The sequence below is a fragment of the Geotrypetes seraphini genome, chromosome 8 (genome assembly GCF_902459505.1).
Source record: "Geotrypetes seraphini chromosome 8, aGeoSer1.1, whole genome shotgun sequence".
Taxonomy (NCBI): domain Eukaryota; kingdom Metazoa; phylum Chordata; class Amphibia; order Gymnophiona; family Dermophiidae; genus Geotrypetes; species Geotrypetes seraphini.
In genome coordinates, this window is record NC_047091.1 from 86,760,514 (window position 1) to 86,788,128 (window position 27,615).

General features: G+C 45.6%; 2 protein-coding genes across 4 annotated transcripts in view; one reads left to right on the top strand and one right to left on the bottom strand.

The window, feature by feature from the left end:
• Positions 1-16,074, bottom strand: part of SPPL2B (signal peptide peptidase like 2B) — a 139,082-nt gene extending 123,008 nt beyond the window's left edge. The window contains exons 1-2 of one of the 2 annotated variants that reach the window (XM_033955304.1): positions 15,689-16,071; positions 7,902-8,021 (exon numbers count right to left, since the gene is read on the bottom strand). In XM_033955304.1, coding sequence (XP_033811195.1) covers positions 7,902-8,021; positions 15,689-15,754 — 186 coding nt within the window. In that variant the 5' untranslated portion in view covers positions 15,755-16,071. Of the gene's footprint in view, positions 1-7,901; positions 8,022-15,688 lie in introns of both variants that reach the window. The other variant, XM_033955305.1, reaches the window with a different exon arrangement.
• A 161-nt stretch (positions 16,075-16,235) lies between these two features.
• Positions 16,236-27,615, top strand: part of LSM7 (LSM7 homolog, U6 small nuclear RNA and mRNA degradation associated) — a 31,758-nt gene continuing 20,378 nt past the window's right edge. The window contains exons 1-2 of one of the 2 annotated variants that reach the window (XM_033953731.1): positions 16,236-16,520; positions 21,539-21,629. In XM_033953731.1, coding sequence (XP_033809622.1) covers positions 16,515-16,520; positions 21,539-21,629 — 97 coding nt within the window. In that variant the 5' untranslated portion in view covers positions 16,236-16,514. Of the gene's footprint in view, positions 16,521-16,786; positions 16,829-21,538; positions 21,630-27,615 lie in introns of those variants that run through there. The other variant, XM_033953730.1, reaches the window with a different exon arrangement.

A 27,615-nucleotide genomic window follows, 5' to 3' on the forward strand; every position in this document is an offset into this window, starting at 1 on the left:
AAGTGGAAGATCGTTCCAACAGTCAACCACCCTTTCGGTGAAGAAGTACTTCCTAGTGTCACTTTGAAATCTCCCGCCCCTGATTTTTAGAGGATGCCCTCTTGTCGCCGTAGGACCTGTAAGGAAAAAGATGCACCCTGGATGTCTCTCTCTCTTTCCCCACTCCCTTTGCAGCAAGGGAGGAAATGAGATAAAGACAGATGGACAGTGAGAGAGAGATGGAGACATGCTGCCAATGGGGGTGGAGGACAGAGGAAGAAAAGTTGGACTCATGGAGGGACAGAGAGATATTGGTTGGGGAAGGGAATGAGGTCCAGAGGAGAGGAAACATGGAGGAGACAGAAAGAAAAAAAATGTTGGATGCATAGTTAGAAGGAAGTGCAACCAGAGACTAATAAAATCTTCAGACAACAAAGGTAGGGAAAATGATTTTATTTTCAATTTAGTGATCGAAATGTGTCAGTTTTGAGAATTTATATTTGCTGTCTAAATCTTGCACCATATTTGCTGTCTAAATCTTGCACCCTCCACAAACTGCACAATGGGCAGGAAGAGAGGCTCCGGTGCCGGCATCAGCTGACTTGCAACTTCCTGTTGCCGTCACGTATGCCGGGACTCCTGATGCGTATGCCTTCTGCCACGTATGCCTCCTGCCTTTATCTTGTCTCCGCACCCCCGGACCAGTAGTGGTAGCTCTGTGTTCTTTTAACTTCGCCACACAGCTGTCACTAGCAGTAGTTTAGCTGTGGTTTCATTAGGCAGCATCGGGGCCTTTGCTAGGCCGGCCCACTTCGCAAGGCAGACAGGCCTAGCAAAGGCCCCAAGGCTGCATAATGAAACCGCATCTAAACTACTGCTAGGGACAGCTGTGTGGCGAAGTTAAAAGTATACAGAGTTGCCACTAGGCTAGAGAGAGGAAAAATTTGCTGGAGAGGGAAGGGAGAAGGGGTACTCCTGGACAGGGGAAGAGGAGGGAAAGGGAAGAGAGTTACTATTGGATAAGGGGGAGGAGGGAAGGGATGAGAGTTACTATTGGATAAGGGGAGAAGGAAAGGGAGAAGGGGTACTGCTGGATAGTGGAGGAGGAAAACAGCTGGCAGGAGAGGAAACGGCTGCTAGGGAGATTAGAGGAGGGGAAGGGGTCAGGATGGAATGGAGAGATCAGATGACGGAAAGGGGAGAGACAGAGGAATGAGAAAGTAAAGAGAGATTGATGCTGGGAAGGGGGTCAGCAGAGAAATAAGGAGAGAAGGACAAAGATGCTAGATCTGGTGTAGGAGCGAGAAAAATGATGAAGAGAGCAGTGAAGCTGGAATCAATCATGTAAAATGGAAAGGGGGGGCGCAGAATGGATGGAAAGGGGAGAGAGACATAGAAAGAAGGCAGATATCATATGGAAGGGGGAGAGGGCAGACAGTGGATGGAAGGGGCAAATGCTGGATTGAAGAAACAGAGGGAATACGCTGGAAGGAAGAGAGTAAAAAGACGATGAAAGCAGAAACCAGAGATGACAAAAGGTAGAAAAAAATAATTTTATTTCTATTTTGTGATTAGAATATATTAGATTTGAAATACATATCCTGCTAGAGCTGGTGTTCAACATAACTGGGGACTGCAAAGCCCAGGCAATGCTTCTTTAGCTTCCATCTGGCTTAGGGCTCTCTCTGACCAGGGGGCAGTTGCCCTAGTTGCACTTCCCTAACACTATTCCTGTCATGTGTGACTGCGGTATTCTATTAGCATGATATTTCTGTGTACCATTCTGTAATAATTTGGCTTATTCAGTTTTTTTGATAGTAGATGGGATATACGTGAAGGGGAGGGGAGACAGGTGTTTTGTTGATCCTTGCCCTGTATTATTTCTATTTATAAAATGACAATTGAACAGAATATTGTTTCTTTTTATACTTTAATAAAATACGTTCAATATAAAATCATAACTATTTGAGGCTTGTGCGGATGGGATCAAATGGTTTGTGGGGACCGAGCTCGCGGGGACAGGGAGGAGACGGGTATTTTTAAATTTCAGTCTTAGTAGTTTGGTGGTCCACAAAATAATTCTTTTATTTCCGCTGGTCCATAGGTATAAAAACGGTTGAAGAACACTGGTTTAGAGTAGAGAGTTGCGCGGGGATAGAAATCCCACCTGTCCCCGCCAAAGTCCCACCCGTCCCCACCGTCCCCGCGAGGAATCCCTCCATCCCCATCCGTCCCCGAAAGGAATCCCTTCCGTCCCCGCCCGGCCCTATAAACTTCAGAAATAGTTATTTCATTTAATTATGCTACTGAATTAAATGCTCTGGTAGAAACCCATTTACAAATAAGCAAAAAGACTTTATTAATTTGGAAATATTAATTGGGAAGAATACATACTTTGTAAATGGGTTTGTACCAGAGCCTCTAATGTTTATAAATTTTTATCAACACAACTAATATACTACTTTATTCTGAAGCAAAAAAATAAAAAGAAATATAATTTTTTTCCTATCTTTGTTGCCTGGTTTCTGCTTTCCTCATGTTCTCATTCAATTCCTTCCATCCACTATCTCTCTTCTCTCTGCGTCTTCCATTTGCTCTGTTACTGTGCCTCTCCCTTTCTTCCCCCTTCCAAATTGGTCTGGCACCCATCTTCTTCCCTCCGCTCCCCCCATAGTCTGGCATCTCTGTCTTCTTCCCTGCCAGCGTCTTCTCCCCACTCTCTCTTCCCCATTTCCTTTCAGCGTCCTTCTCCCCCCCCATCTTCCCCATGTCCTGTCAGCGTCCTTCTCCCCCCTCTGTCTTCCACATGTGCTTTCAGTGTCCTTCTCTCCCCTCTGTCTTCCCCATGTCCTTTCAGCGTCCTTCTCCCTCTCTGTCTTCCCCATGTCCTTTCAGCATCCTTCTCCCCCCGTCTTCCCCATGCCCTTTCAGCGTCATTCTCCCCCTCTGTCTTCCCCATGTCCTTTCAGCGTTGCGTCCTTCTCCCCCTCTGTCTTCCTCATGTCCTTTCAGCGTCCTTCTCCCCCCGTCTTCCCCATGTCCTTTCAGCGACCTTCTCCCCCCGTCTTCCCCATGTCCTTTCAGCGTCCTTCTCCCCCTCTGTCTTCCCCATGTCCTTTCAGCATCCTTCCCCCCCGTCTTCCCCATGTCTTTTCAGCGTCCTTCTCCCCCCACCGTCTTCCCTATGTGCTTTCAGCATCCTTCTCCACCCCTTTGTCTTCCCCAGTGCTTTCAGCATCCTTCTCCCCCCTCAGTTATACCCATTTCCCTTAAGCGTCTTTTCCTCTCCACTCCACCTTTCCTCCCTTTCTCTCTCCCTGCCCCTTACCTTTGTGGTGCTTCCCTGCCCGACCGACAACAGAACAGGCCCGGTCCGACAAACCTCCCTGCCCTGTAGTCACGAATCTAAATTACCTTCTTACAGCAGCTGGAGTATTGAAGCTGCTGTAAGAAGGTAATTTAGATTTGCGGCTACAGAGCAGGGAGGTTTGTCGGACCGGGCCTGTTGTAGGTCGGTCGGGGGAAGCGCCACAAAGGTAAGGGGACCTGGCCAGCTGTGCACCCCCCCTAAGGCTGCACCCAGGGCGGACCTCCCTCCCCGCCCCCCCCCCCTTGGTACGCCACTGCCCAGCACATAGCCGACCGGAAGTCTTCCCGATGTCAGCGCTGACATCGGAGGAAGGGAGGGCTTTGCTTAAGCCCTCCCTCTGACGTCAGCGCTGACATCGTGGAAGACTTTCGATTGGCCGTGTGCTGCGGCAGGGCAGGTAGGGAGAAGACGAGCCTTGCGAGTACATCCAACCTCGCAGGAACCCCGCAACCCTAGGGGGCGTCCCCACGGGATCCCTGTGACCCTAGAGGGCGTCCCCACAGGATCCCTGCGAACCTAGGGGGCGTCCCCCTGGAATCCCCGTGACCCAAAGGGGGAACCCGCGGGATCCCCGTCGTTCCCGTTCAGCTCTCTAGTTTAGAGTTGAACATTAAAGGCACATCAAGTTCTGAGCATTGAGGCTTAGAGAGGACAGATGCTGCTTTGTTATCTGAGTGATGCCTGATTTGTAAGTATTTGGCTTGACTTTTTTTTCTTCCTTTACAACATAATTCAGAAAGCTTTGGCTTTATTTTATGCTGCATACTTAAAGTGCTGTTTCAATTTGTTCATGTAACAAGTATTTATATAGAGCTTTTTGCTTTTAGGGGACATGTATAATTATCCCCTTCTAAGTATGCTTTTCCTTCTTTTGTATGGGATGTAACAACTTATTGCACACTAAATGTACTGTATATGCTATGATGTACAGCACTGCACCTAAGCACTATTTTATTGTTATGAAACAACAACACATACATTTACATAACTGTGTTTATTGTCTTTTAAATTTTGATACTATATATGTACACTAGACACAATTATGATCTCTCTGATACCTGGAGCAATCCATCTGGCATACCACAAGGGTCTCCGCTATCCCCATTGCTTTTCAATGGCTATATGTCCTCACTAGGACTAGGCATGCAATTAACCCAGCTGGAGATAAAATTATTCAGTTACGTAGATGACTTTACGATCATAATCCCATTTGCTAACTCTCTCTCGGAAATTACTCCCAAGGCATCAGAAGCAATAAATTTGATGGAGCAATGGATGACTGACTTCAAGCTTAAACTTAATTCAGAAAAAACAAAATTTTTTGTCGCTTCGCCACATCCACTTGACACCAAAACACCACTATGCATAAATAAACTTAGTTACCCTATTCAGACTACCATGAAGATACTGGGTGTAACTCTGGACCAATGCCTAACCATGAAAGATCAAGTAGACTCCTTAATCAGAAAAGGTTTTTTCACTCTCTGGAAACTTCGATCCATTAAAGCATATTTTGATATGTCAGCATTCAGAATTCTGGTACAATCCCTCGTACTGAGTCAACTTGATTACTATAACATCACCTATTTAACAATTTCCAAAAAGAATATGCGACGTTTACAATTTATGCAAAATGCAGCGGGCAGACTAATTTTCGGGCTGAAGAAGTTTGATCACGTGACACCTTACTACCGACAGCTATACTGGTTACCGATGGAAGCACGTGTAAAGTTTAAGTTCGTCTGCCTCTGCTTTAAAGTACTATACGGACTAGCCCCTAAATACATAACTGACCTTTTTTCCTTCTCAGCCAACAGACACAAGAGAAGCTCACATTCGAACTTCGTTTCCCCCCCCCCCCCCCCCCCCCAGTTAGAGGATGTAAACTCAAAAAACACCATCAACACCTTCTCTCACATCAGGCAGCATTATGGGGTAAAGATCTAGAACAATTGCTTTCACCCACTACTTATGAGGAATTCAGGAAGTGCCTAAAAACATATCTGTTCCTGAAGTATCTTGACAACTGACCCGTACAACTCTTTCTCCTCAATCGGTTCTCTTGACCTATTAACCACTTTCTCTCACCTCTGTTAAGTTCAATTTGTACCATCTTTTAATCTTTTGTAAACCGCATAGAACTTCACGGTCCTGCGGTATATAAACTGTTATTATTATTTTATTATGACACATTTCTGCATGTTTTATGAATACTTTAAACAGAACATGCATAATTTGTTCTTAATCATATTTTATCATTTTGATTGATATTTTAATTAGACATTTTGGGCTGAATTCTCAAAAAAGTTGCTGAAAGTTAGATCCCTCCTGTCGGTGGCACCAAATCTTAAGTGTTTTAATTGGTTTTAAGTGGCATGATAATTGGTCTCGCCATTAAAAAAACAATTAAGAGACAAGATGGCGTCTGGAGCAGGATGCTGAGGAGCACTCCCATCTCAAAGGTGTTTTCTTTCCTTTAAACTTTTTGAAATAACTTGTTTCCATGCCCAACAGAAGGGGGAAACAGAGGGGTGTCCCTCCACCTACCTCAGGATCCTTGACGCCGAGGCAGACTGTAATTACAGCTTTTACAGTCCAACCTTCCACTTCGGGCACTTCTGCTGCTGCGAGTCGGGAAGCTTACAGCTTGGACAGTGAGATGTCACTCTCGCTGAGCCCGCGAGGACCGCATACCCCTCCCAAACCCGGGGAAACGTCGGCGGAGCAGAGCATGCAGGAAGGCTCCCCCGATGTATGGAGAGAGGCACGTTCTTTTGCCGCGATAGATCCGGAAGCAGTTACAACTACGCTGACCCCGATGTTGGAGGTGCAGCGCTCAGGGAGTGCGGAGCCCTTGGCAACGAGCGGTAGTGAGGTTGTAGGAGCCCAGAGTTTATCTCTTGGGGCAGAAACCACAGAAAATCTGGCTGCTATCTCCTCCCTCAAGCCGTTGGTGAGACCACAGGCAGTAACACTGGATTCCATCTGGACTGCGATAGAGAATCTACATTCGGTATGCACCAACTTTGTTTCTATTACCTTGAATTCTACCACTAGGATAAGTTCCTTATAGACTTCTACTCAACAACATCAAGTGGATTTAAAAAAATTTAGAAAAAGTAACAACTGTAACTAAGAATTTGCTTACTAAACAAATGACAGATAAAATGATGATCTTGAGGAAGACTGAAATCTTAGAAAACCAACAAAAAAATCTGAATTTGAGGATTCTCAATTTTCCATTTGCTAAGTTTATGCCGCCTCAAGAACTGTTTAAGAATTTCATGATGACTGCTTTAAATATTCCAGAAGCAAGACTCCCCCCGATACAAAAAATTTATTATTTAAAACAAATGCAAAAGGAAAAAGCTGTGGAAGTTGAAAAAACACAATTGGATGTTTCTGCTATTTTGCAATAATCTGATATTGAGACTCAGGGGCGGGCAACATTATTAGTCTCATTGGTATTCTTACAAGATAAAGAAATGCTGTTGAAATTGTATTTTAATTTAAAACAGGTCACCTATTTAGGTGAAAGAGTATATATATTTCTGGATGTCTCGAAGGGGACACAATCTAGGAGGAAATAATTTTTGACTTATCAATCAAAGGTGATTGCTTTGGGAGCAGTGTTCCAGTTAAGATTTCCATGTAAATGTTTTGTCTCTTATCAAGGAAGTAAATATATTTTCTTTGAACCTGCCCAATTAGGTTTTTTCCTGGAGGGTAAAGGAATCTCTAAACAGTTCGATTGAAAAAGGTTATTAATGCGGTATTAATTAATGGATAGGATTACATCTCAGTACTGCTCTATTTCCTAATTTGTGATTTTCTTAGGTATATGTCCCCTTTCCCGAGGGGCTTTATTTATTTTGTCTCTTCTCCTCAGATTGTGGACTGTATTAGAGGATTGTTTTCATTGTTTATTTTTTGTTCCTTAGTTTTTTTAACTAAGTTAGTTCATATTTTTGTATTTCCTTTAACATCTTTGTAAATGGGATGTATTAAAATGATAAATAAATAATAATAATTTTTAAAAAAACCAATTAAAATCTCATTTTAAAAAATTGGGGACTGGCACCTGACTTCGATGCCCGAAGTGGGCATGTTTATGGGTAGTGCTGGACTTCGGAGTCACAAGGCGCCGCTGGCCATGATTCTGCAAGGACCATAGGCGCCAGAAATGTAGGCCTATAAAACCCTGGCCTATATTTCTGGCGCCTAGGGTCCTTGCTAGGTGCCGGTATCCCTGATTCTGGAAACAGCGCCTGTCCGTGACTGTCGCGCAGCAGGTGCCGCTTACAGAATCATCTGTTTTTAATTGTATCTTAACATCTACTCCAGATGCAGCCTGAGGGCAAAATGTGGCCACGTCGGGATTTTGTTTAATAAATCGCACACTTCTTGATCCATTTGATCTGCTTTGTGTTTTCTACCAGTGTAAAGTCAGGGCAAGCACAATTACAATAAATATAGACCACTCATACAGACATCTTTAATGTGAGTTAGTACAGCACTCCATTTTATCAATAAGCTGTGCAAGGGTACTTACTGCTTTGCCAAGGTCATGAGGCAGATGGGCCCACTGGGGGTTGAAGAGGATACAGTAATCCTTTCCATTGCTGCTTCCCCTCTCAGAGATGACGTGGACCATTCCAAACTCACAACACACCTAAAACAAATACAAGCCTCGCTGGATTATTACATGTTCATGGAAGGTAATGAAATCTCAAATCTGATGACTAAGGGACTGCTTTATTTCTAGGCAGTAAATTAAATTCCATGCGTAACAATTAATCAGGTTATTTATTATTTTTAACTATTGCAAAAGACATACAATGATTCTTATTTTAGAAGTGTTATTTATATTTTAGATATGCATAAAACAGCATTTAGATATTTATATTGAATAAACATCTAAATCCCAATTATATAAAGGTGGGATATATGCATCTAAACTCTAAAACAAAAATTTGGCAAGAGCATCTTTTTGGAAGATTGAAACATAAATGTTTATTTGCTTGTCTATGTCCAATAAGAATAATGCTGGGATTTATAACTGACACCCCAAATGGCTAGGTTTCAGAAACAGATTTGGGGCTCCTTTTACAAAGCCGCGTTAACGGCTTTATTGCACGCACCTTTTTAGCGCGTGCTAACCCCCGCGCTAGCCAAAAAACTACCGCCTGCTCAAGAGGCGGTAGCGGCTAGCGCGGTTGGCACATTAGCACACGCTATTACGCATGTTAAACCGCTAACGCGGCTTCGTAAAAGGAGCCCTTGGTTTTGAGTAGTACTCCTCTGGAGGATTTAGGGGAGGCTACCCTATTAACATAGAAACATGATGGCAGATAAAGGCCAAATAGCACCATCCAGTCTGCCCATCCACAGTAACCATTATCTCTTTCACTCTCTGAGAGATCCTATGTGCCTATCCCAGGCCCTCTTGAATTCCGACACACCACCTCTTCCGGGAGACTGATCCACGCATCTACCCCTATTCCGTAAAAAAGTATTTCCTCAGATTACTCTGGAGCCTATCACCTCTTAACTTCATCCTATGCCCTCTCATTGCAGTGTTTCCTTTCAAATGAATGAGACTCGACTCATGCACATTTATATTACGTAGGTATTTAAACATCTCTATCATATCTCCCCTCTCCCGCCTTTTCTCCAAAGTATACAGATTGAGATCTTTAAGTCTGTTCCTATATGCCTTGTCATGAAGACCACACACCATTTTAGTAGCCTTCCTCTGGATCGACTCCATCCTTTTTATATCTTTTTGAAGGTGCGGCCTCCAGAATTGTACACAATATTCTAAATGGAAGTCTCACCAAAGTCTTATACAGAGGCATCAATACCTCCTTTTTCCTATTAGCCATACCTCTCCCTATGCAACCTAGCATCCTTCTAGCTTTCACCGTCACCTTTTCAACCTGTTTAGCCACCTTAAGATCATCACACACAATCACACCCAAGTCCCACTCTTCTGTCGTGCACATTAATCCCCTAATAGTTGATGTCTCCCCTTTACCCACAAAAAAAAGCAAAGTTGCTATTTTGTATCATAAACCTAAATGTTTATGTGCCCATATTAATCTTCTCATACTTTAAGGGGCTGATTCGATAAACGGGAATCCCGATTGTAGGTTGCGGTACGCGTCCTACTGCTGTCTGGCAGCCAATCAGAATGCACGTTTTTACTTTTTTTTAAACCCCGAGGCAAGATGCCTACATTGCAGGCATTTGTCATGGGCTGGGTATGGTTTCACCTGGAAGTGGGCTTGGGCGACCTTAAGCAGCCCTTGGTGTCTCCCTAGGGCCGCTACAGATGCCTGAAATGTAGGCCATACATTTCAAATGTTAAAAGTACACATGGCCGACTGGACTGATCATGGTAAGGGAATCCCAAATCAGCTGAGCCGGCTGGCCAATCGGAGTCTTAGGATATGCTCATTGCATCCCAGCAAGCATCAAGAAGGAGGCCTAAGGCCCTAATTGACTCAGGTGCCTAAGGCCCCTCCTATGGATAGAGCCTTACACATCTGAGCCAATCAGGGCCTTAGGCCCTACCCCGGTGCATTCCAAGATGTACCAGGAAGAGGAAGGCCCGCCATTTTGAAGAGGTGGACCTGCCAACCAGAGGGAGTAAGCATCCCTCCGGTCAGCCTTTCTTCGACAAAGGTACGGGGAGTGTCAGGGTGAACTTATGAGTGCGAGGTCTGGGTCTGGAGGTTTGGGGGTGTGGTGATTGTTGGGTACCGAGTGGGGTGTTGGCAGGAGGGAGTGGGCATCCCTCCTATCAGTTTTCAAAGGGTGGGGTCAGGGGATCGAAGGGGTCGACGGCAGGAAGGAGAGGGCATCTATCCTGCAGTCTTCAACAAGGAGGTGGTTTTGGAGAATCGAAGGTGCCGGCAGCAGGAGGCAGTCAGCATCCCTCCTGACATTTGGAGGGGGGGTAGGTTCAGCTGTTCAGAAGGGTCAGTGGCAGGAAGGAGTGGGCATCCCTCCTGCCGATTTCAGGGGTACTTGTCAGGGGAGAGGGGGGGTCCCCTGATGCAACCGGTTCAGCTGATCACAACAGGGGTATTTCCCCCCCCCCAATCAGTTGAGTTGGCAGGACTCCCCAAAGTCGCAGCTTCGGGCAGTCCTTCTGGTTCAGCTGAACAGGAATTCCCTTGCCATGGTCAGCTCAGCTGGCCATGTCTACTTTTAACATTTGAGGTGCAATTTTGTAACCGGTGCTAGTGACATGGGCACCAGTTAGAGAATCTGGTGATAAAGTATCTGGTTTTTTTGGCAAACATGATTCTGTATAGGACGCCGGTACACAATTCTCAGCCGCTTCTTAGACGGCCACTAAGACCGGTGTCATATTCAGAATCATCCCCTAAATGTTTAGAAATCTAAAATGGGATGTTCCTGCTACACATAACTGATGCATAAGGTAAAATTATGTCCTTATCTGATAATTTTCTTTCCTTTAGATGCAGCAGATGAATCTAGAGACTGGTGGGATAGTACACATCTACCAGCAGGTGGAGAAGAGAACTGACTTGCAAGAGTATATCATGGATGGAACCCCTCCGGGCCAGTTAGTATCGCTCTTTGCCCAAGCATCAGGAATAATGCAGCTGCATACAACAAACAAACTTCTCCCCATAAGAAAAGAACACCCCCACGTTGTTTGCCCATAAGGGAAGCCACCACCTTAATCTAGACTGGGTTGGGCTCTGGATTCATCTGCTGCATCTAAAGGAAAGAAAATTACCAGCAGCAGATGAATTCAGAGACTGGTGAGATTTAGCAAAGCCAACCTCACACTGGGTGGAACGAACATGCCGCCTTTGTAATGACCGAAGCACCAAAGGACGCCTCTATGCACTATGCCACATCTAAACAGTAATGCTTAGAAAATGTATTTGAGTACGACCAAGTGGCCGCCCTACAAATCTCTTCCAGGGAGAATCTCCTGGACTCAGCCCAAGACGTAGCTATCGCCCTGGTCAAGTAAGCAAGAAGAGCCTCCGGCACACACTTGCCCGCCATCAAGTACGCGGAAGCGATTGTCTCTCTGACCCACTGAGGCCTTGGAAGCCACCAGACCCTTCCTCTGTCCCGAAAACAGTACAAAGTGATCCAAATGCCAAAATCATTAGTAATCTGAAGATAGTGCAACAGCACTCTACACATATCAAGCAAATGCAGAGAATGAAACCGCGATCCCCAATCCTCTTCCATGAACGAAGGTAGGTAGGAAGAGGGACTGATTGACATGAAAAGGTGACACAACCTTAGGAAGAAAAGAAGGACCCCCGACTCTGAAGACCTCAAGAACGGATTCCTGCAGGACAATGCCTGTAACTCAAACACACGCCTGGCCGAAGCCAGAGCTACCAGAAAAACTGCCTTCAAGGTAACATCCTTAAGCGTTACGCCACTCAAAGGTTCAAAAGGAGCCCCTAACAACCTCCTACCCCCACCTGAGAACCCACCTTCAAACTCCAATCCAGACATGGTCTTCTCAATATCTTATACGGTTCACCCCCTTAAGGAAACGAACCACATCCAGCTGTGACCCAAGAGAATTCAACATCTTACCTCTGTAACAGGAGATAGCTGCCACATGAACCCGAAGGGAACTTTAGAACCCTTTAGAAACTCCATCCTGCAAGAAAGAAAGAATGTGAGGCAAGGAAGCCCGAAAGGGAGAAATCCCCAACCAACTGCACCAAGCATCAAACACTTGCCAGGCCCTAGCATAAGCCATAGAGGTAGACTTCTTCTTCGCCTGTAGGAGATTAGCAACAACCTGCTCGGAATAATCCTTATGCCTTAGCCGCAACCTTTCAGGCTGTAAGATCAAAGCGGGAGGGATTTTCCAACTGAATGGGTCCTTGCGCGAGTAAGCCCAGAGTCACTGGAAACCGAAGAGGATCTCCCTGTGATAGTCTCATCAATTCTGCATACCATGGGCAGCGTGGCCAGTCTGGAGCCACGAGTATCACCAAGCCCAGGAAGCGAGCAATCTGATGTAAAACCCGGTCTATCATTGGCCAGGACAGAAACACATACAGGAGCTTCTGTGGAGGCCAAGGAAGAGCTAACGCATCGATTCCTTCTGAAGGCTATTCCCTGCGTCTGCTGAAGAACCGAGGAACTTTGGCATTGCGCACTGAGGCCATCAGATCGATCTCCGGGACACCCCACTTGCGAACAATGAGACGAAACACCTGTTGGGACAACTCCCATTCTCCTGGATCCAACAGATTTCTGCTGAGAAAGTCCACCTGAATATTGGCCTTCCCTACAATGTGCTCCACTGAAAGAAGAGGAAGATGAGCCTCTGCCCATAAAAGAAGCATTTGCGGCCCTCAGGCTAGCACCTGTCTGTTAATATAAGCGACCGCCGTGACACTGTCTGATAGAACCCTGGTCAGCTTGCCCTGAATCAGTGGCAGAAACTTCAACAAAGCCAGCCTGATTTCCCTCAGCTCCAGAAGATTGATAGAACACTGAGCCTCCTCTGAACTCCAGCTGCCCTATACCGAGGAGTGGAGGCACTGAGCCCCTACCCAGTTAGGCTGGTGTCTGACATGACTACTAGTCAGTCTGGGGTCACCAGTGGCATGCCTTTGAATAAGTGATCTCCCTCCAACCACCAATGCATGCTGTCAGAGGTTTAGTGACTCCATAACAGCCTCTTTTCGTAATCCTGTGACACCAGCGACCACCTGGACAGCAGGGTCCGCTGCAAAGGCCTCATATGAAATTGAGCCCAAGGAACCACCTCTAGGGTTGCTACCATGGAACCAAGAACCTGAACATAATCCCACAACCGGTTGAGGGACTTACAATAGTTGACAGATCTGAGACTGTAACTTCTCTCCCCTGGCCTTTGGCAGAAACACTTTTCTCTTGGCCCAGATGTTCCAATGACTGTGAGGGGACTAGAAAACTCTTTGGAAAATTGATGACCCATCTCAGGGACTGAAGCAAGGAAATCACCCTGTGTGTGACTCTTAAGCTCTCCTGACAGGAGGAAGCCCAAATTAACCAATCGTCCAAATAAGGGTGAACCCGAATGCCTTCCCTGTGAAGGAACGCCACTACCACTACTATCACCTTCAAAAATGTGCGTGGCGTTGTGGCCAAGCCAAAGGGAAGAGCCTGAAATTTATAATGTTGACTGAGAATCGCAAACCTTAGGTAACAGTGATGGGGCGGCCAAATGGGAATATGCAAATATGCTTCCTTGAGGTCCAGTACCTTGAGGAACTCTCCCGGCTGAACTGCCGCAATCACGGACCACACTGTTTCCATCCGGAAATGTCTGACATGAAGGAATTGATCGACCCTCTTGAGGTCTAGAACCGGCTGGCCGGATCCCCCTTTCTTTGATACCACAGAGTAAATGGAATAGTGTTCCTGGTCCCTCTGATCCGAAGGGACCAGAACCACTGACCTCAGGTCCAACAGCCCCTGGAGCGAACTTCTCACCGCCTCTACTTTGGCCCTGGAACACAGGGACCCCCCAAGAAAAATCCACGACAGGAACAGAGAACTCTAATTCGTAACCTTCGCAAATTATATCGAGGACCCACTGGTCTGACGTGATTTTGGCCCATTCTACTAGGAAGAATGTCAGCCAACCCCCTATACAACCGGCGAAAGGTCGTGTTGCCTGAGGGTCAGCTGGCTGGGAGGAAAAAGGTTTGGTAGGCGAAAGGGCTGCTTCTGGGAAAACCTGGATCTAGAGCTTCAAGACGCACTAAACGCCCTATATGTCAACTTCCCGGGACTATACCTCTTTGTATCCCGAAAGCATGGCCTATATGACAAAGACCTACCTGAATTCCTAGGCTTATCTTCTGGCAACATTTAGGACCTAGAGTCCCCAATATCTTTTACCAGCCTATCCAGGTCCTCACCAAACAATAAATAGCCCTTAAATGGAAGTCGCACCAACTGCAACTTGGAAGCCGCATCCACCGCCCAATGCCGAAGCCATAACTGTCACCTAGATGCCACTGACAGAGACATCTGCTTTGCAGAGGCTCGAACTACATCATACCAAGCATCCGCCAGATATGCCAGCCTTGACTCCACATCTGGAAAAGTTGGGGGCAGAGCCTCCCGTGACTCCACCAGTCCATCTGTAATCTGTTGGACCCACTGAAGACAAGCCCGTGCCGCATAAGAACTGCACACGGCCGCCTGCAGAGTCAGGGCTGTCACCTCAAAGGATGACTTCAAGGACAACTCGAGCCTCCTGTCCTGAGGATCTTTAAGCACCACTCCCCCCTCTACCGGTAGAGTGGTTTTCTTAGCTACGGCCACCACTAGCACCTTAGCTAGGTTTTCTTAGCTACGGCCACCTTGAGCAGCTAAAACTTGCCCAGCTCCTCCTGAGCCACCGGATATAACTGTCTCATAGCCTTGGGCACCCTGAGACCTGACTCCGGTGTATCCCACTGTGTAGAAATTAACTCCTGCATGGCCTCATGCACCAGAAAGGCTTTAGGAGGCCTCCTAGTGCCAGACATAAGGGGATTCAAAGTGGCAGACCCTCCTTGGTCAGATTGAGAAATATGAAAGCACTCAATCTTGAGAGATGGAGGAATATATCCTCAGAACAGTTTAATGAGAGCCTGTGGTGTATTTCAGGTACACATGGTGTGAAACAAAATAGTATATCCTCAAAATAGTTTCTCATGTTTAGGGTCACCATATGGCTTCAGAAAAAGGAGGATGGATTAAGACACCCGGGTTCCATTGCTTTCAATGGAAGTAAAACCTGGATATCTCAATCCATCCTCTTTTTTTCTGGATCCATATGGTAACCCTAACCTCATTTTGCATATGGTATATTTGGGTACACTAGGTGAGAGAGGGATGGGTACATCCTTAGAACTGTTTAGTTAAGGACCATGTAGTTTATATGAGAGTACACTTGATGTGGGGTGCTGAGACAAATCCTACAAATAGTTTAGTCAGGAAAAGTGGTATATTTGAGACACATTCTATGTGGAATGTGGGGCATATCTTTGTTTAATCAGGGAGGACATGGGGCATTTGGGGGTACATCCTCCGAACATTTTAGCCGGGGTATATTTGAGATGCTTCCAATATAAGGGTATATCGTGATTATTTCTTGAGTACATTCGGCGAGGGATATAGTGTACATTCTTAGAACTGTTTAATCTGAGAACGTGCGGCATATTTTGGGTACATTCGATGCTGTATGGGGCATAATTCCAAACAGTTTATTCGGGGATTAGCCATATATCTGTTATCCTCGTGTTAAGTCATCGCAGACTAGGAAGCAACACTCACCTCAGCAATAAGCATAACCAACAGTAGCGCAGCCTTCAGAGGACAACAGAATCTCCCGACCTCCATCCCGATAGCTCTGACAGTCTCCTAAACCCAGAGCCCCTCTTGCTCCGCCCACCGTGAGCTATTTCTCTTCCAAACCGCCTTACGTTCACACAGTTTCTACCGATTGGTTATATGAAGAATCCATCAACCTCATTACCCTCCGCCCATTGTCTTTGTCCTCACGGACCTCTATACGTGCAATAGGCTACTCAAAATACGTCATGAAAGTGGATTGGGCCGTTCACAATGAGCTTTCTTTGTGTAAAAAGTCAGAAAAAAATACGAGGTTAAAGGTTACTACATGACGTAAAATTTGCAAAAGCCTTTGGATTTCGTTTTCAGATCCGGTCTTTGTTTGTTCGATTAGGCAGCCTATTGGCTGTGAGTCTCTAGGTCCCGCCTATTTACAGCCTCTAATTTCAGGAAATGGAACTAACTTTGAAGCACTGAGTGATAAAAAAAAAAAAAAAAAGCTGTTCGTGATTGGTCAGTCTAAAATTCGTCTGTGTGCGCGTGATATGTTAGGACTGTATCATAAATAGTAGGAAAAGGGGGGATAGTGGAAAACAAATTTACTATTGAGGTTAAATACATTTCGCTAAAGCCAAGTATAAGCTGACTTATGATTTATTAATTTAAAAAATAGATTAAGGTATAAGGTCTGTGGTGTGTGACCACATGGGAACAGTGGAAGGACATCATTACACTTTTTCTTCCCACCTTCTCGGATACATGTTATAATGGGACAGCCACCGGCGGCTAGTAATGACGGAGGAGTAAGATGGCGGTAAGTATGGAAGGATAATTCTATCCTTTTGTAACTAGAGTGTGATTTAGAAAGGTGGTGTCCCAGGTCACCAGCTTTCTGTTAGTGCTAAGAAAAGAGTCATGCGTTCTTACTGGTGGATGTTTTTAATTTGGTTACTCACAATTCTACTGTTAACAATCTTTTGATTGCTATTGTCTGTCTCCCGCATGCTTTCTATTTTTTTGTTTCTCTTGGGTGGCGCGTGTACATGATCAAGCTCGATGTCTACCAAACCAGAAAGATTGCGATATAGCGAGTAGATGGATTTGAGCCGAGGAATAAGTACTGTAAGTTTAGAAAGAGATTTCGCCCCCAAAGTTGTGACTTAAAACCAAAGGAAAATAGTTTTTATTAGACTCAAAATAAATTGTTGATTAGCTTTTGGATACCAAAAGCTCTGTTTTCAGGTCAGGACTGTAACAACATGAGAACATCCATAGGATAATTTTGGGGTGGATATGAAGGGTGATGCTTTCCCTAAATGTGGGTGCTAATGTTGAATTAGTTCTGCTGCTAGTATAATTTTTTTTTTTTCTGTTATACGAAGCATGCAAGTCCTGACAAGTACGGTAGTCCCCTGAATAACTGTTGCATGCCAAAGGTAAAACACGGATTTCCCCTGATCCTCTATCAATTTTAAAATTTCACTGTCTCCTGACTCTGTTATAAAGACGTGAATTATGGATCTATTTTTAATTTTTTTTATTATTATACTTCAGATGTTAGTAAGACTGTGCATAAGTCTCCTACATTTTCATGCAATTCTAGTTCTTCAGTGTCCTCAAAAGCCTTCTCTCACTGTGAGCCCCTGTTTGATGTCAGTTTGCATCATAGGGGGTGTGACTCTTGGTGCCAATGTACATTTTAAAAGCTTTACACTGCCCCCCTCGCCTGACATCTGATGTAAGTTCCCTGGATCTGTGTTCTCTTTGTTTTAGTGCTTGCAGGTGCAAGTCTTCCCCCATGAGCCCTGAATATTTGTTCTTCTTTTCAACGATCCCGTCTCGTTTTTGTACACCTGTTACTCGGGTCTGACCCCACCTCCGCTATGAGATCAGGCAGCTCGCGGCTGGTCCAGCCAGAGCTTTCCTTCTTTGTCATCAGTGACGTGGTAGAGGGAAGGCCCCAGCAGGGAAGGCCACAAAGCAGGTTGTTCAGAGCACTGCCACTGCTTTAGGAGGCCTCGGATGCTTTTCAGTCTCACGGCGGGAGGATCGATGGGTGGCTGCTACACAAGTGGATGGGAGGGATAGAAAGATGCTGCACATGGGGGGAGAAAGAGGAAGAATTGGGGTGGAGGACAGGAAGGGAGACATGAAACAGAGGTAGAAAGGGGTGAGAGGGAGAAATCTTGCATAGGGAGAGAGACATGCATGGAGAAGACAAAGGGGAAAATGTTGGATATAGGGTGGCGGGCAGGGAGAGATGATGAGAAAAATGTTGTACCTCATAATGGGGAGGGGGGAGGAAGGGAAATAAGCTGCATGGGATGGGGGAGTAGAGAAATTTGACCCAGGACACAAGGCAGAGAGAGATGGTAGATAATTGGGAAAGAAACAAATGTTGAATATAGTAGTGGAAGGTAGAAAAAAATTTTCTATTTTGTGATTACAAGATATCAGATTTGAAATGTGTATCCCACCAGACCTGTTAGACAGTGAGCGTGCGCTAGTACCTAACAGAGAGAGGAAAAGTCTTTTTATTTATTTTGTTTACTAGACAGCATCGATGTGGGGTTGGAGAGGGCAAAGTGGGTGGAAAGACTACAAAAATAGACAAATATAACCCATTCCCTTTTGCTAAACTGCGATGTCAGTTTTTAGCGCAGGGAGCTGTGCTGAATGCCCCATGCTGCTCCCGACACTCATAGTCTCCCTGCGCTAAAAACCACTATTGCGGTTTAGTAAAAGGGAGCCATAGTGCCAAATATAGACAGCAGATATAAATTTTCAAAACAAACACATTTTGAACACTAAATTGAAAATAAAATCATTTTTCCTACCTTTGTTGTCTGGTGATTTCATGAGTCTATGGTTGCACTTCCTTCTGCCTGTGCATCCAATATTTCTTCCTTTCTTTCTGCCTCCTGCATGCTTCCTCTTCTCCAGACCTCATTCCATTCCCCAACCAACATCTCTCTCTGTCCCTTCCATGAGTCCAACTTTTTCTTCCTCTCTCCCTGCCTGCCCCCTGCCACCCTACACTCCATTCCCTCCCCCTACTTTTTCTTCCTCTCTCTCTGATCCTTCCCCTTTCCTTTTCTCTTTTTCTGTCTAGTTCTTTCTCCCTGCCTCCTTTCTTTCTGTCTGTCTTTTTTCTCTCTCTCTCTCTCTCTTCCCCCCCCTTTCTTTCTTTCTGTCTCTCTCTGCCCCCCTTTCTTTCTCTCTCCCTGCCTCCCTTTCTGTCTTTCTTTCTCCCTGCTCCCCCAAGCCACCGTCATTCTCTTTCCCTGTCCCCCCAAGCCACAGTGTGGGAGTGGTCAAGATGGCGGCACACAACTGGTGAGTTCCTTGTCTCTCCTCTGTTGAGACAAGATTTTCTTCTGTTTGCTACAATTTAGTTGAACTATGCCGCATATTAAAAGAAAAGGGATGGTGCGGAGTACTACCTCACTTGATTGCACCTCCTCTCTGATACAAGAGAATGGAGACAGATTTTACCAGGAGCACAGACCAGAGGTAATCGCCCTGCATTTGCTCAGCCTTTGGGGCTTGATGTTACTCTTTCCACCCTGCCCCTCTTTCTACTCTCTCCCTGCCTCTCCCCCCCCCCCCCCCCCCCCAAGCCACCAACGACGATTTCTCCCTGCTTCCCCAATGCACAAAAGCCAGGCCTGTGCTGCCACTACTCAAGCCTTCCTCCCCCCCCTGCCAAACGACGTCTCTTCTGACATCGGAGAGGAAGTTCTGGGGCCCAGAACTTCCTCTCCGATGTCAGAAATGACGTCGGGGGGGAGGGGGGGCAGAGACGTGTAGTGGCTGCACAGGCCTGGATTTTGCACGTCGGGAGTCGGGGAGAAATCAAAGGCAACATGAGTCTATCGCGGAGCCTGGGATGGGCTCTGTGATCGACTCAAGTTACCCTTGTGATCTACTGATTGATTGCGATTGACCTTTTGGGCACCCCTGCTGTAAAGGATAAATAAGTCACCGTATGAGGGATGAAGGTCCAAAGACTATGCCAACCTTATATGAATTATGACAAAGGATAGAAATATTTTGACTTCAATTATACAGATTTGAAAACTAATAAGATTTTTCTTTGGTATGAGTAGTACAGGCATTTCTTTTATAATTGTAGCAGTATCCTGGAACAGCAATGAGTTCTACAGGAAAAATTGTAGTGGAAGCATTTCCAAGAAGCTGTTCCACTGTGTCTGAACAACTATATCTGGATAGAAGGAGTACTTGTTGCGAATGTAAATTCTTGATCCAGGTGGAGGCAGCCCTCCAGGAAGCAATGGGGGCTGGAACCAGGTGAAGGCAACCCTCCAGGAAGCAATGGGGGGCTAGATCCAGGTGAAGGCAGCCCTCCAGGAAGCAGTGGGGGACTGGATCCAGGTGGATGCAGCCCTCCTAGAAGCAAAGCAAAGGGGGCTGGATCCAGGTGGATCCAGCCAGTGTATGCCGATGATATCGCCTTTCAAATCCATCTGGAAATAGATGTCTTAGACACCTGCTTGCCCAACCTGGACTTACTAGTTTAGACAAAGAGATAGTTGGAGAGACAAAAATCATTTCTTTGTGAAATAATGGAGCACTCTCCTCACATTCAGTACCTTCAACAGTCTGATGGTTATGATATTGGAGCATCTCCGCAAGGCAGGGGCCCAGGTACCTGGATGATTGGCTGATGAGAACTCTGTCCAAGTCTGATAGAGAAAAAGCAGGACTTGGGTTGGATTATTAATTTCTGAAAAAGCCACCTGGAGCAGACCCAGACCTTGAAGTACTTGTTTCTCAAACTTATAGAGGCTACAGTCTCTGCACATGGACCTTCTTTTTTTGCCAAAAGTGGTCTTGGCCTTCCATGTAAAATCTGGCTACTCTCATTCCAGCCCACAAGCTCAAAAAGAAGAGACAAAGTGTTGAAGTTACTGGATGTTAGGAGAATTCTCTGTTACCTTGAGGTGACAAAATGATTTTTTGCTCTCAGATCATCTTTGTGCTCGCCAGTCTTAGTTGACTGGGAAGACCAGCTTCATAGGCTTCTGTTTCCAGATGGATTTGCATAATAACAGTTTATATACTGCAGGACTGAAGTTCTATGCGGTTTACAATGATTAAAAGATGGTACAACTTGAGTGGAATAAACAGCGTTAAGAGCTAGTGATTAACTGCTATTGATTAGCAGTTATTTTGGAGTAAGAATTGTACGGGTCAGCTGCCTAAATACTTCAGGAACAGATATGCATGGCAATTTTGTCTGATCTCTTTGAGGGCACATTTCATTGTGGCTTCTTCATGGGCAGAGTCCCAGGCAACTGCATGGTCCATCCTCCATACTTTTATGAAGTTATGTGCACTGTGCGGTTCCCACTCTGGTACTGCTATGCGGCAGAGAGTGCAACCCAGAGCTGACTGGCGATGCTCGGGCATGTGCTGCCCCACACTCTTACCCGCCAGTTCACCTTTCAGACACTCCCTCCCCTCATCCTTGCATCCTTACTTCACTCATCTCACATCTCTACCTCCCTCGCACGTGCTTCCCAGCCTCTCCACGCCTTGCCACTCATGCATTCCTACAACAGTTTGCAGCGCAGCTAACCTCCTAGTGCGCTGCAGCACACCATTTGTGAACCACTGACTTAATGTTTATTATTAAAAAACAATTTCTATATTACCAAGACTATTTTCTTCAGAATCCTAAAAATATGATTGAGCTCAATGAGGCTGTTTAGAATGGCAGAAGGTTAATGTAGTCCTGAGAGTCTTGAATTGTCTATAGTGGGCACACGTCTGGTTTCTGTTTAGTTGACTGTCTTGTTTTTCTTTTAGGATAAAGAAAAAAAGAAAAAGGAGAGTATCCTAGATCTCTCCAAATACATTGATAAAATCATCCGAGTGAAGTTTCAAGGCGGACGAGAAGGTATATTTGAAAATCATCCTTGGGTGGTGGTAAAGTGTTCAAGTTGTACTGGAAAACTTTTTACAGGGAGAATCTAACTTAGATCACAGCATGAAATTCAGACCTGATCAGTTGATGAAACTTGGTTAATAGCTTGGATTAATTGTTTACATATGCTTCCAAAGCAGTCTTATAACAAGAAACCTGGTAGCTTTAATGCTGATTGCTGGGCTAAGTTTAAGTCCAGAATGTGGACTAAACTAAACCTTAAGGGGCTCATAATCGAAAGAGAAAAACATCTAAAAACCGGCCTACGTCGGCACTTGGACGAACATTTCCTACATAGTGCCACTGAACGACCAAAGCTAACCGGGGCGTTTCAAGAGGAGTGTCGAGGACGGGAGTTGGGCGGGACGTGGGCTGGCTTAGACTTAGTCGTACAGCATGTATAACCGAAAGTTATACAGCCCACAATCGATGGAACTTGGACGTTGTGACTAAATCATGTAAAACATGGTCTAAGTCACAAAAAACCACCACCTAAACTCACCAGATAAACACTGCAAACACATAACACAGACCGCCACACACTACCCCAGTGATCACCAATCCCCCCCTCCCCCCCACATACACACACACACACACATACTCCCATAAAAGTATTAATCACACCTTTAAAATTCAGCCTCCAGACTATCGCCTGGCCGCCTGGCATAGGAAAGCCTAGTCGTCCCAGCACAGAGGCAGCTTAAGTCGTCTTGGGCGTGGGTTGAGGACCCATGCCCATAAGCCCCTATGATCACTGCATTGATAATGAAACGTGCACTCCCTATACACGTTTCAAGTTTATTAGGATTTTATATACCGCCTATCAAGGTTATCTAAGCGGTTTTTACAATCAGGTACTCAAGCATTTTCCCTCTCTGTCCCGGAGGGCTCACAATCTATCTAATGTACCTGGGGCTATGGAGGATTAAGTGATTTGCCCAGGGTCACAAGGAGCAGCGCGGGGTTTGAACCCACAACCCCAGGGTGCTGAGGCTGTAGATCCAACCACTGCGCCACACACTCCTCCAAAACCCATTTTTTACTGGCATATAAGTGGCTTCTGCAGCCATAAGGGCTATTGGGGTGGTAGATAAGTGGGTCTAGGGCGGGGGTCGGCAACCTGCGGCTCCAGAGCCGCATGCGGCTCTTTTCCACCTTTGCTGCGGCTCCGGTAGTGTGTCACACCTTACAAGTCCAGCGTCGCGGCGGGAAATAGCCATGCTGAGCAGTGAGCTCAGCACATACACAGATGAAAGGCTTGCTTGCTGATTGGTCCGGCGGCCCCGCCCCGCCGTGCCGCCGGACCAATCAGCAAGCAAGGCTTTCATCTGTGTAGTGCTGAGCTCACTGCTCAGCATGGCTATTTCCCCCGCGACGCTGGACTTGTAAGGTGCACGCCTGAAAAAGAAATCATCCTGGCCGGGGTCGGTGTCATGCTCCGGAGATCTACAGCCTTCCTATCTCCCTCTCCCTTCTACCTGCTTCCGGCCACATCCCCTGCTCCGTGGCTCTCTTCGGCAACTCAGCAGCAGCGATCGACACAAGCTTCTGACGTCGGGGCCTACCCTCTGCGAGTCCCGCTTGTTTCAACTTCCTTTTTCCACAAAGGCGGGACTCGTAGAGGGAAGGCCTCGATGTCGGCAGCTTGTCTTGATCACTGCTGCTGACGAGTTGCTGAAGAGAGCCGCGGAGCAGGGGGGTGTTGCCAGGTGCAGGTAGAAGGGAGAGGGCCAGATGCAGGACTCGTGGGTGAGGGAGGAGAAGAGAGAGAGAAAGAGAGAGGGGAGAGAAACAAAAGGAAATCTTTCATACTGGGCTGGGCCGGAGTGGAGGGAGGGTGGAAAGATTCTAGCTACAGGGTGCAGTAACAAAGGAAAAGGGGGGGAAAGCTGAAAATGGAGATAGTGACACAAAGAAGAGAAAGGGTAAGCAGGACCTACTGAATAAGGATAGAGATACAGAGGGGACATGAAGAGGAGGTGAAATAGAGACATAGAAGTAATGCTGAAAAAGTGGGGGGGGGGGAGATAAAGACATTGAAAGGGCAAATGGTGAACATGGCGTAAAGATAAGGACAGAGACAAATGAAGATTCTGAAAAAGTGGTGAGATAGGGATATAGGTGAGATGGACACAAAGAAGGGTGATGCTGGAAAATAGGTGGAATGGTAATTCTGACAGACACAGAAGGGAAATGCTGGATCAAGGAGAGATGGGGCTCAGGCTGGATGGAATGAGGAGAAATGCCTTGTTGGCCCGGAACTTCCTCTCCTACGTCAGAATTGACGTCAGGGAGCAGAATGCTGGTCAGCGCAACACTTCTGCAGGGAAAGCTTGGGACGGCGGTGGCTTGGGGACTGTTCCCCGATTGCGGTGGCAGCAAACCGAGTGGCTTGGGGGAGGGCACGGAGACAGAAAGAAGGGGGAACAGGGAGACAGAAAGAAAAAGTTGGGGGAGAGAATGAGGTCTGGAGGAGAGGAAACATACAGGAGGCTGAAAGAAAGGAAGAAAGATTGGATGCACAGTCAGAAGAAGAAAGTGCAACCAGAGACTCATGAAATCACCAAATAGCAAAGGTAGGAAAAATGATTTTATTTTCAATTTAGTGATCCTATATATAGCATTAAGATAAGAAACAATATATGCAGTGTTAGATTTGTTTTATAATGGTTTTGCGGCTCCAAGTTTTTTTTTCTTTTCGAAAACGGGTCCAAGTGGCTCTTTATGTCTTAAAGGTTGCAGACCCCTGGTCTAGGGGATCCTGGAGGTGGTTTGGGAGGCTCACCACGACCTGTAAGGGAACTGTAGTGAGGAGAAGACATGGCACCCTTTTTGTGAAGTTCACAGCAGTGCCCTGTAAGGTACCCCACTATTTAGGTGGCATGTCTGGGTGTTCAGTCCATCACTTTACAGACTCCTCCCAAGTTCAACAGGGCTTGTTCTAGGCGTTTTTGACTTGGACGGAAATGTGGTATAAAGATGGACGATTTAGTAACTTGGACGATCAGATCTGCAGGACATATAATTAGACTATTTTCGAAAGAAAAAAATTTTGGACATATTTTCTGAAAATGTGTCCTAGGCTGTTTTTTACTTTGAACTTGCGAATTGCAAAGTTACAACTTGCGAGTTGGATGCTAACAGACTTACACGTCCCTTTTGATTATGCCCCTCCACGTTTATATACCGCATCCTCTCCATAGAGATAGAACTCGGCACGTTTTACAGGAACTTTAAAATAAGGAAGGAAAAACATAATAAGAATTGGTGATTATAAAGAGGGTATAGAGATTTACATTTGTGAGAATAACCAAGTTTTCAGATGCTTTCGGAATAATTGGAGGGAGCCCAGATTCCGCAGCACCGCAGGAAGTTTATTCCAAAGCTCAGTGAATTTGATGAAAAGAGATTTCCCTAATTTTCCAGGATAGATAACGCCTTTTAGCAAGGGGAAAGATAGTTCAAGTTTTTGGGTGGGTCTGGTAGTGTCAGGTCTTGAAGAGTTCCAGGATAGTGGAATTAGGGGAGGAAGAGTGCCATGTTAGATCTTGAATGTTAGGCAGGCACATTTTAAAGTGCACACTAGAAATTACTGGAAGCCAGTGAAGTTTTGACAGAAGCGGGGAAACATGATCAAATTTACTTTTTGCGAAGATTAACCTAGCCACAGTGTTCTGGATCCGCTGAAGTCTTTGAAGACTTTTCTTGAGTAGGAAGGAGACATAAGGTTGTTAAAAAACTAGGTAGTAGGTACAGAGTAAATGATATAACTATACAGTAAGTTAAAACATGTCATCTTCAGCTGTGTAAGCTGATCATTTTTTGGATATAAATAATCCCAGCACATCACAAATGCCATCAAGTGAATTTTTTATTTTTTTGGGGGGGACCAACAGAGGTGGCATATTTCACATGAGCCATGGATTGGTTAAAAATATTTAGCTTACTACTACTTATTATAGGACCAATTCATTCAAGTACTTTTTTTTTTTTTTTTTTTTTTTTTCATTTTAAACCATCAGTAATGAGCAAATTCATTACTCAGTTCTTAGTATTGCAGAACACAAAGATTGGGAAACCAGCTATAGACATGGTCCACCTTTTGATGCAGTTTGGTGAATTGAGTTGGTCCGCTTAAATGGAAAAAGTTGTTTCCAAAATAAGAAAAATATGAGGGGGTGGTGAAAAGTTCTCAGTCCAATCAATTCTGTTACATCCCTTCTGGATTTCATATGCTAGGTGTTCAATCCCAACCCGCGGATTTTGAGATCGAAGATGCATCAGGGTCTGGGAGGCCTTGAATGGTATCTGTTCCTGAAATTTGTTGACAATGTCCATTGCCTGATTTTGACAGATTGGCACAGATCTAAAACATTTGCTGAGACACTACATATAATCCATGAAAAGTGTTGGGTATATAGTCCACGAGCAGCTGGGTATGCAGAATATGTCTGCCAAGTGGGTGCCCAAATGTTTGAATCTTGATAAGAAGCGACGTCAAGTGGATGCTTCCAAATTGGTTTTGCTGCATTTTCAGAGAGCTGGTGCCAACCGTTTGGAACAACTAGTTACTGTTGATAAAACATGGTTACATCACTGTGATCCTGAGACAAAGCAGTCCATGCAATAGCTGCCCTCAAGTTCTTCAAGACCCAAAAGTAAGAAGGAAAGGTCATGGACACAGTGTTTTGGGATCGGGAAGTTGTAATGACTTGTTGTAATGACTTGTTGGGATCGGGAATGTTGTAATGACTGACTATCTTCCAAGGGGCCAAACAGTAACTGTAACTAACATGCTAATAAAAGGAGGCATTGAAAGAAAAAAAGGAGAGGAGAAGATGCAGAAAGGAGTTCTTTTTGCAAAACAATGCATCTTCTCATAAGGCTAGTAAAACAATGGTTGTTTTGACACAGTTGGGATTTCAGTTCATAGACCATCCACTAGTGCTGCCCGATTTGAATCAATTCACTTCGATTTGTTTTTTGGAAAAAATCGAACTTACCGATTCATCAGCCCCCTTGCTAGAGACCTGTTTGGGCTTTCCCTCTGCCATTGGAGTCCTTCCATCTAATGTAACTTCTGGTTTTGCAAAACCGGAAGTTACATTAGAAGCAAGGACTCCAGTGGCAGAGGGAAAGCCCAAACGGATCTCTGCTTGCAGATCGGTGGCAGCGAGGCTCTCTCCTTTCTGACCAGAAGTATTTCTCCTCTCCTCAGTCAGGTTAAAGTGGCGGTAGCGAATGTGATTCACTACCCTGCTGCTACTACTACAGGTGTCTTCTCTCCATTCGGCCGCCCAAGCGGAAACAGGAAGTTTTCACTGAGGGTGAGCCGCAGTGATAAGAAGATGCAAGAAGTGTCGGCAGGAATGGATTGCTAAATCACTACCGCCACCGGCAACATATAATGTCAAAATAGAGGTAGATGGGGGCAGCGGGGAGATGGACTTGGGGGAGTTGGTGCACTGGAGAAGGAGAGATGGGGAGAAGATGGACTTGGGGGAGTTGGTGGACTGGAGAAGGAGAGATGGGGAGAAGATGGACTTGGGGGAGTTGGTGGACTGGAGAAGGAGAGATGGGGAGAAGATGGATAGGAGAGATAAACTTGGTGGAGGGGAAAATCATGGAGAGGGGAGATGGGGGAGGGATAGAAGAAATAATGGATCTAAAAACAGGAGAGGGAGAGAGATGGTGGACAATGGGATTTAGGGAGGGAAGGAACAGAAAGGGAGATAAGTTGGACACAAGGGATGGTGGGGGGAGGGATTGAGATACTGGATAGGTGGGTAATTAGAAAGGGAAAGCTGGTGGGGAAGGAGGGAGATATGCTGGATGAAAGGGTAGTTGAGAAAAGGAGAGATGGTGGTTCTGGGAATGGTGGGGTCCATCGCTGCAGCTACGGGAATAGAGATGAAGAAAAGGAAAGATGCCAGACCTCCGGGGGAGGGAAGGGAAATGG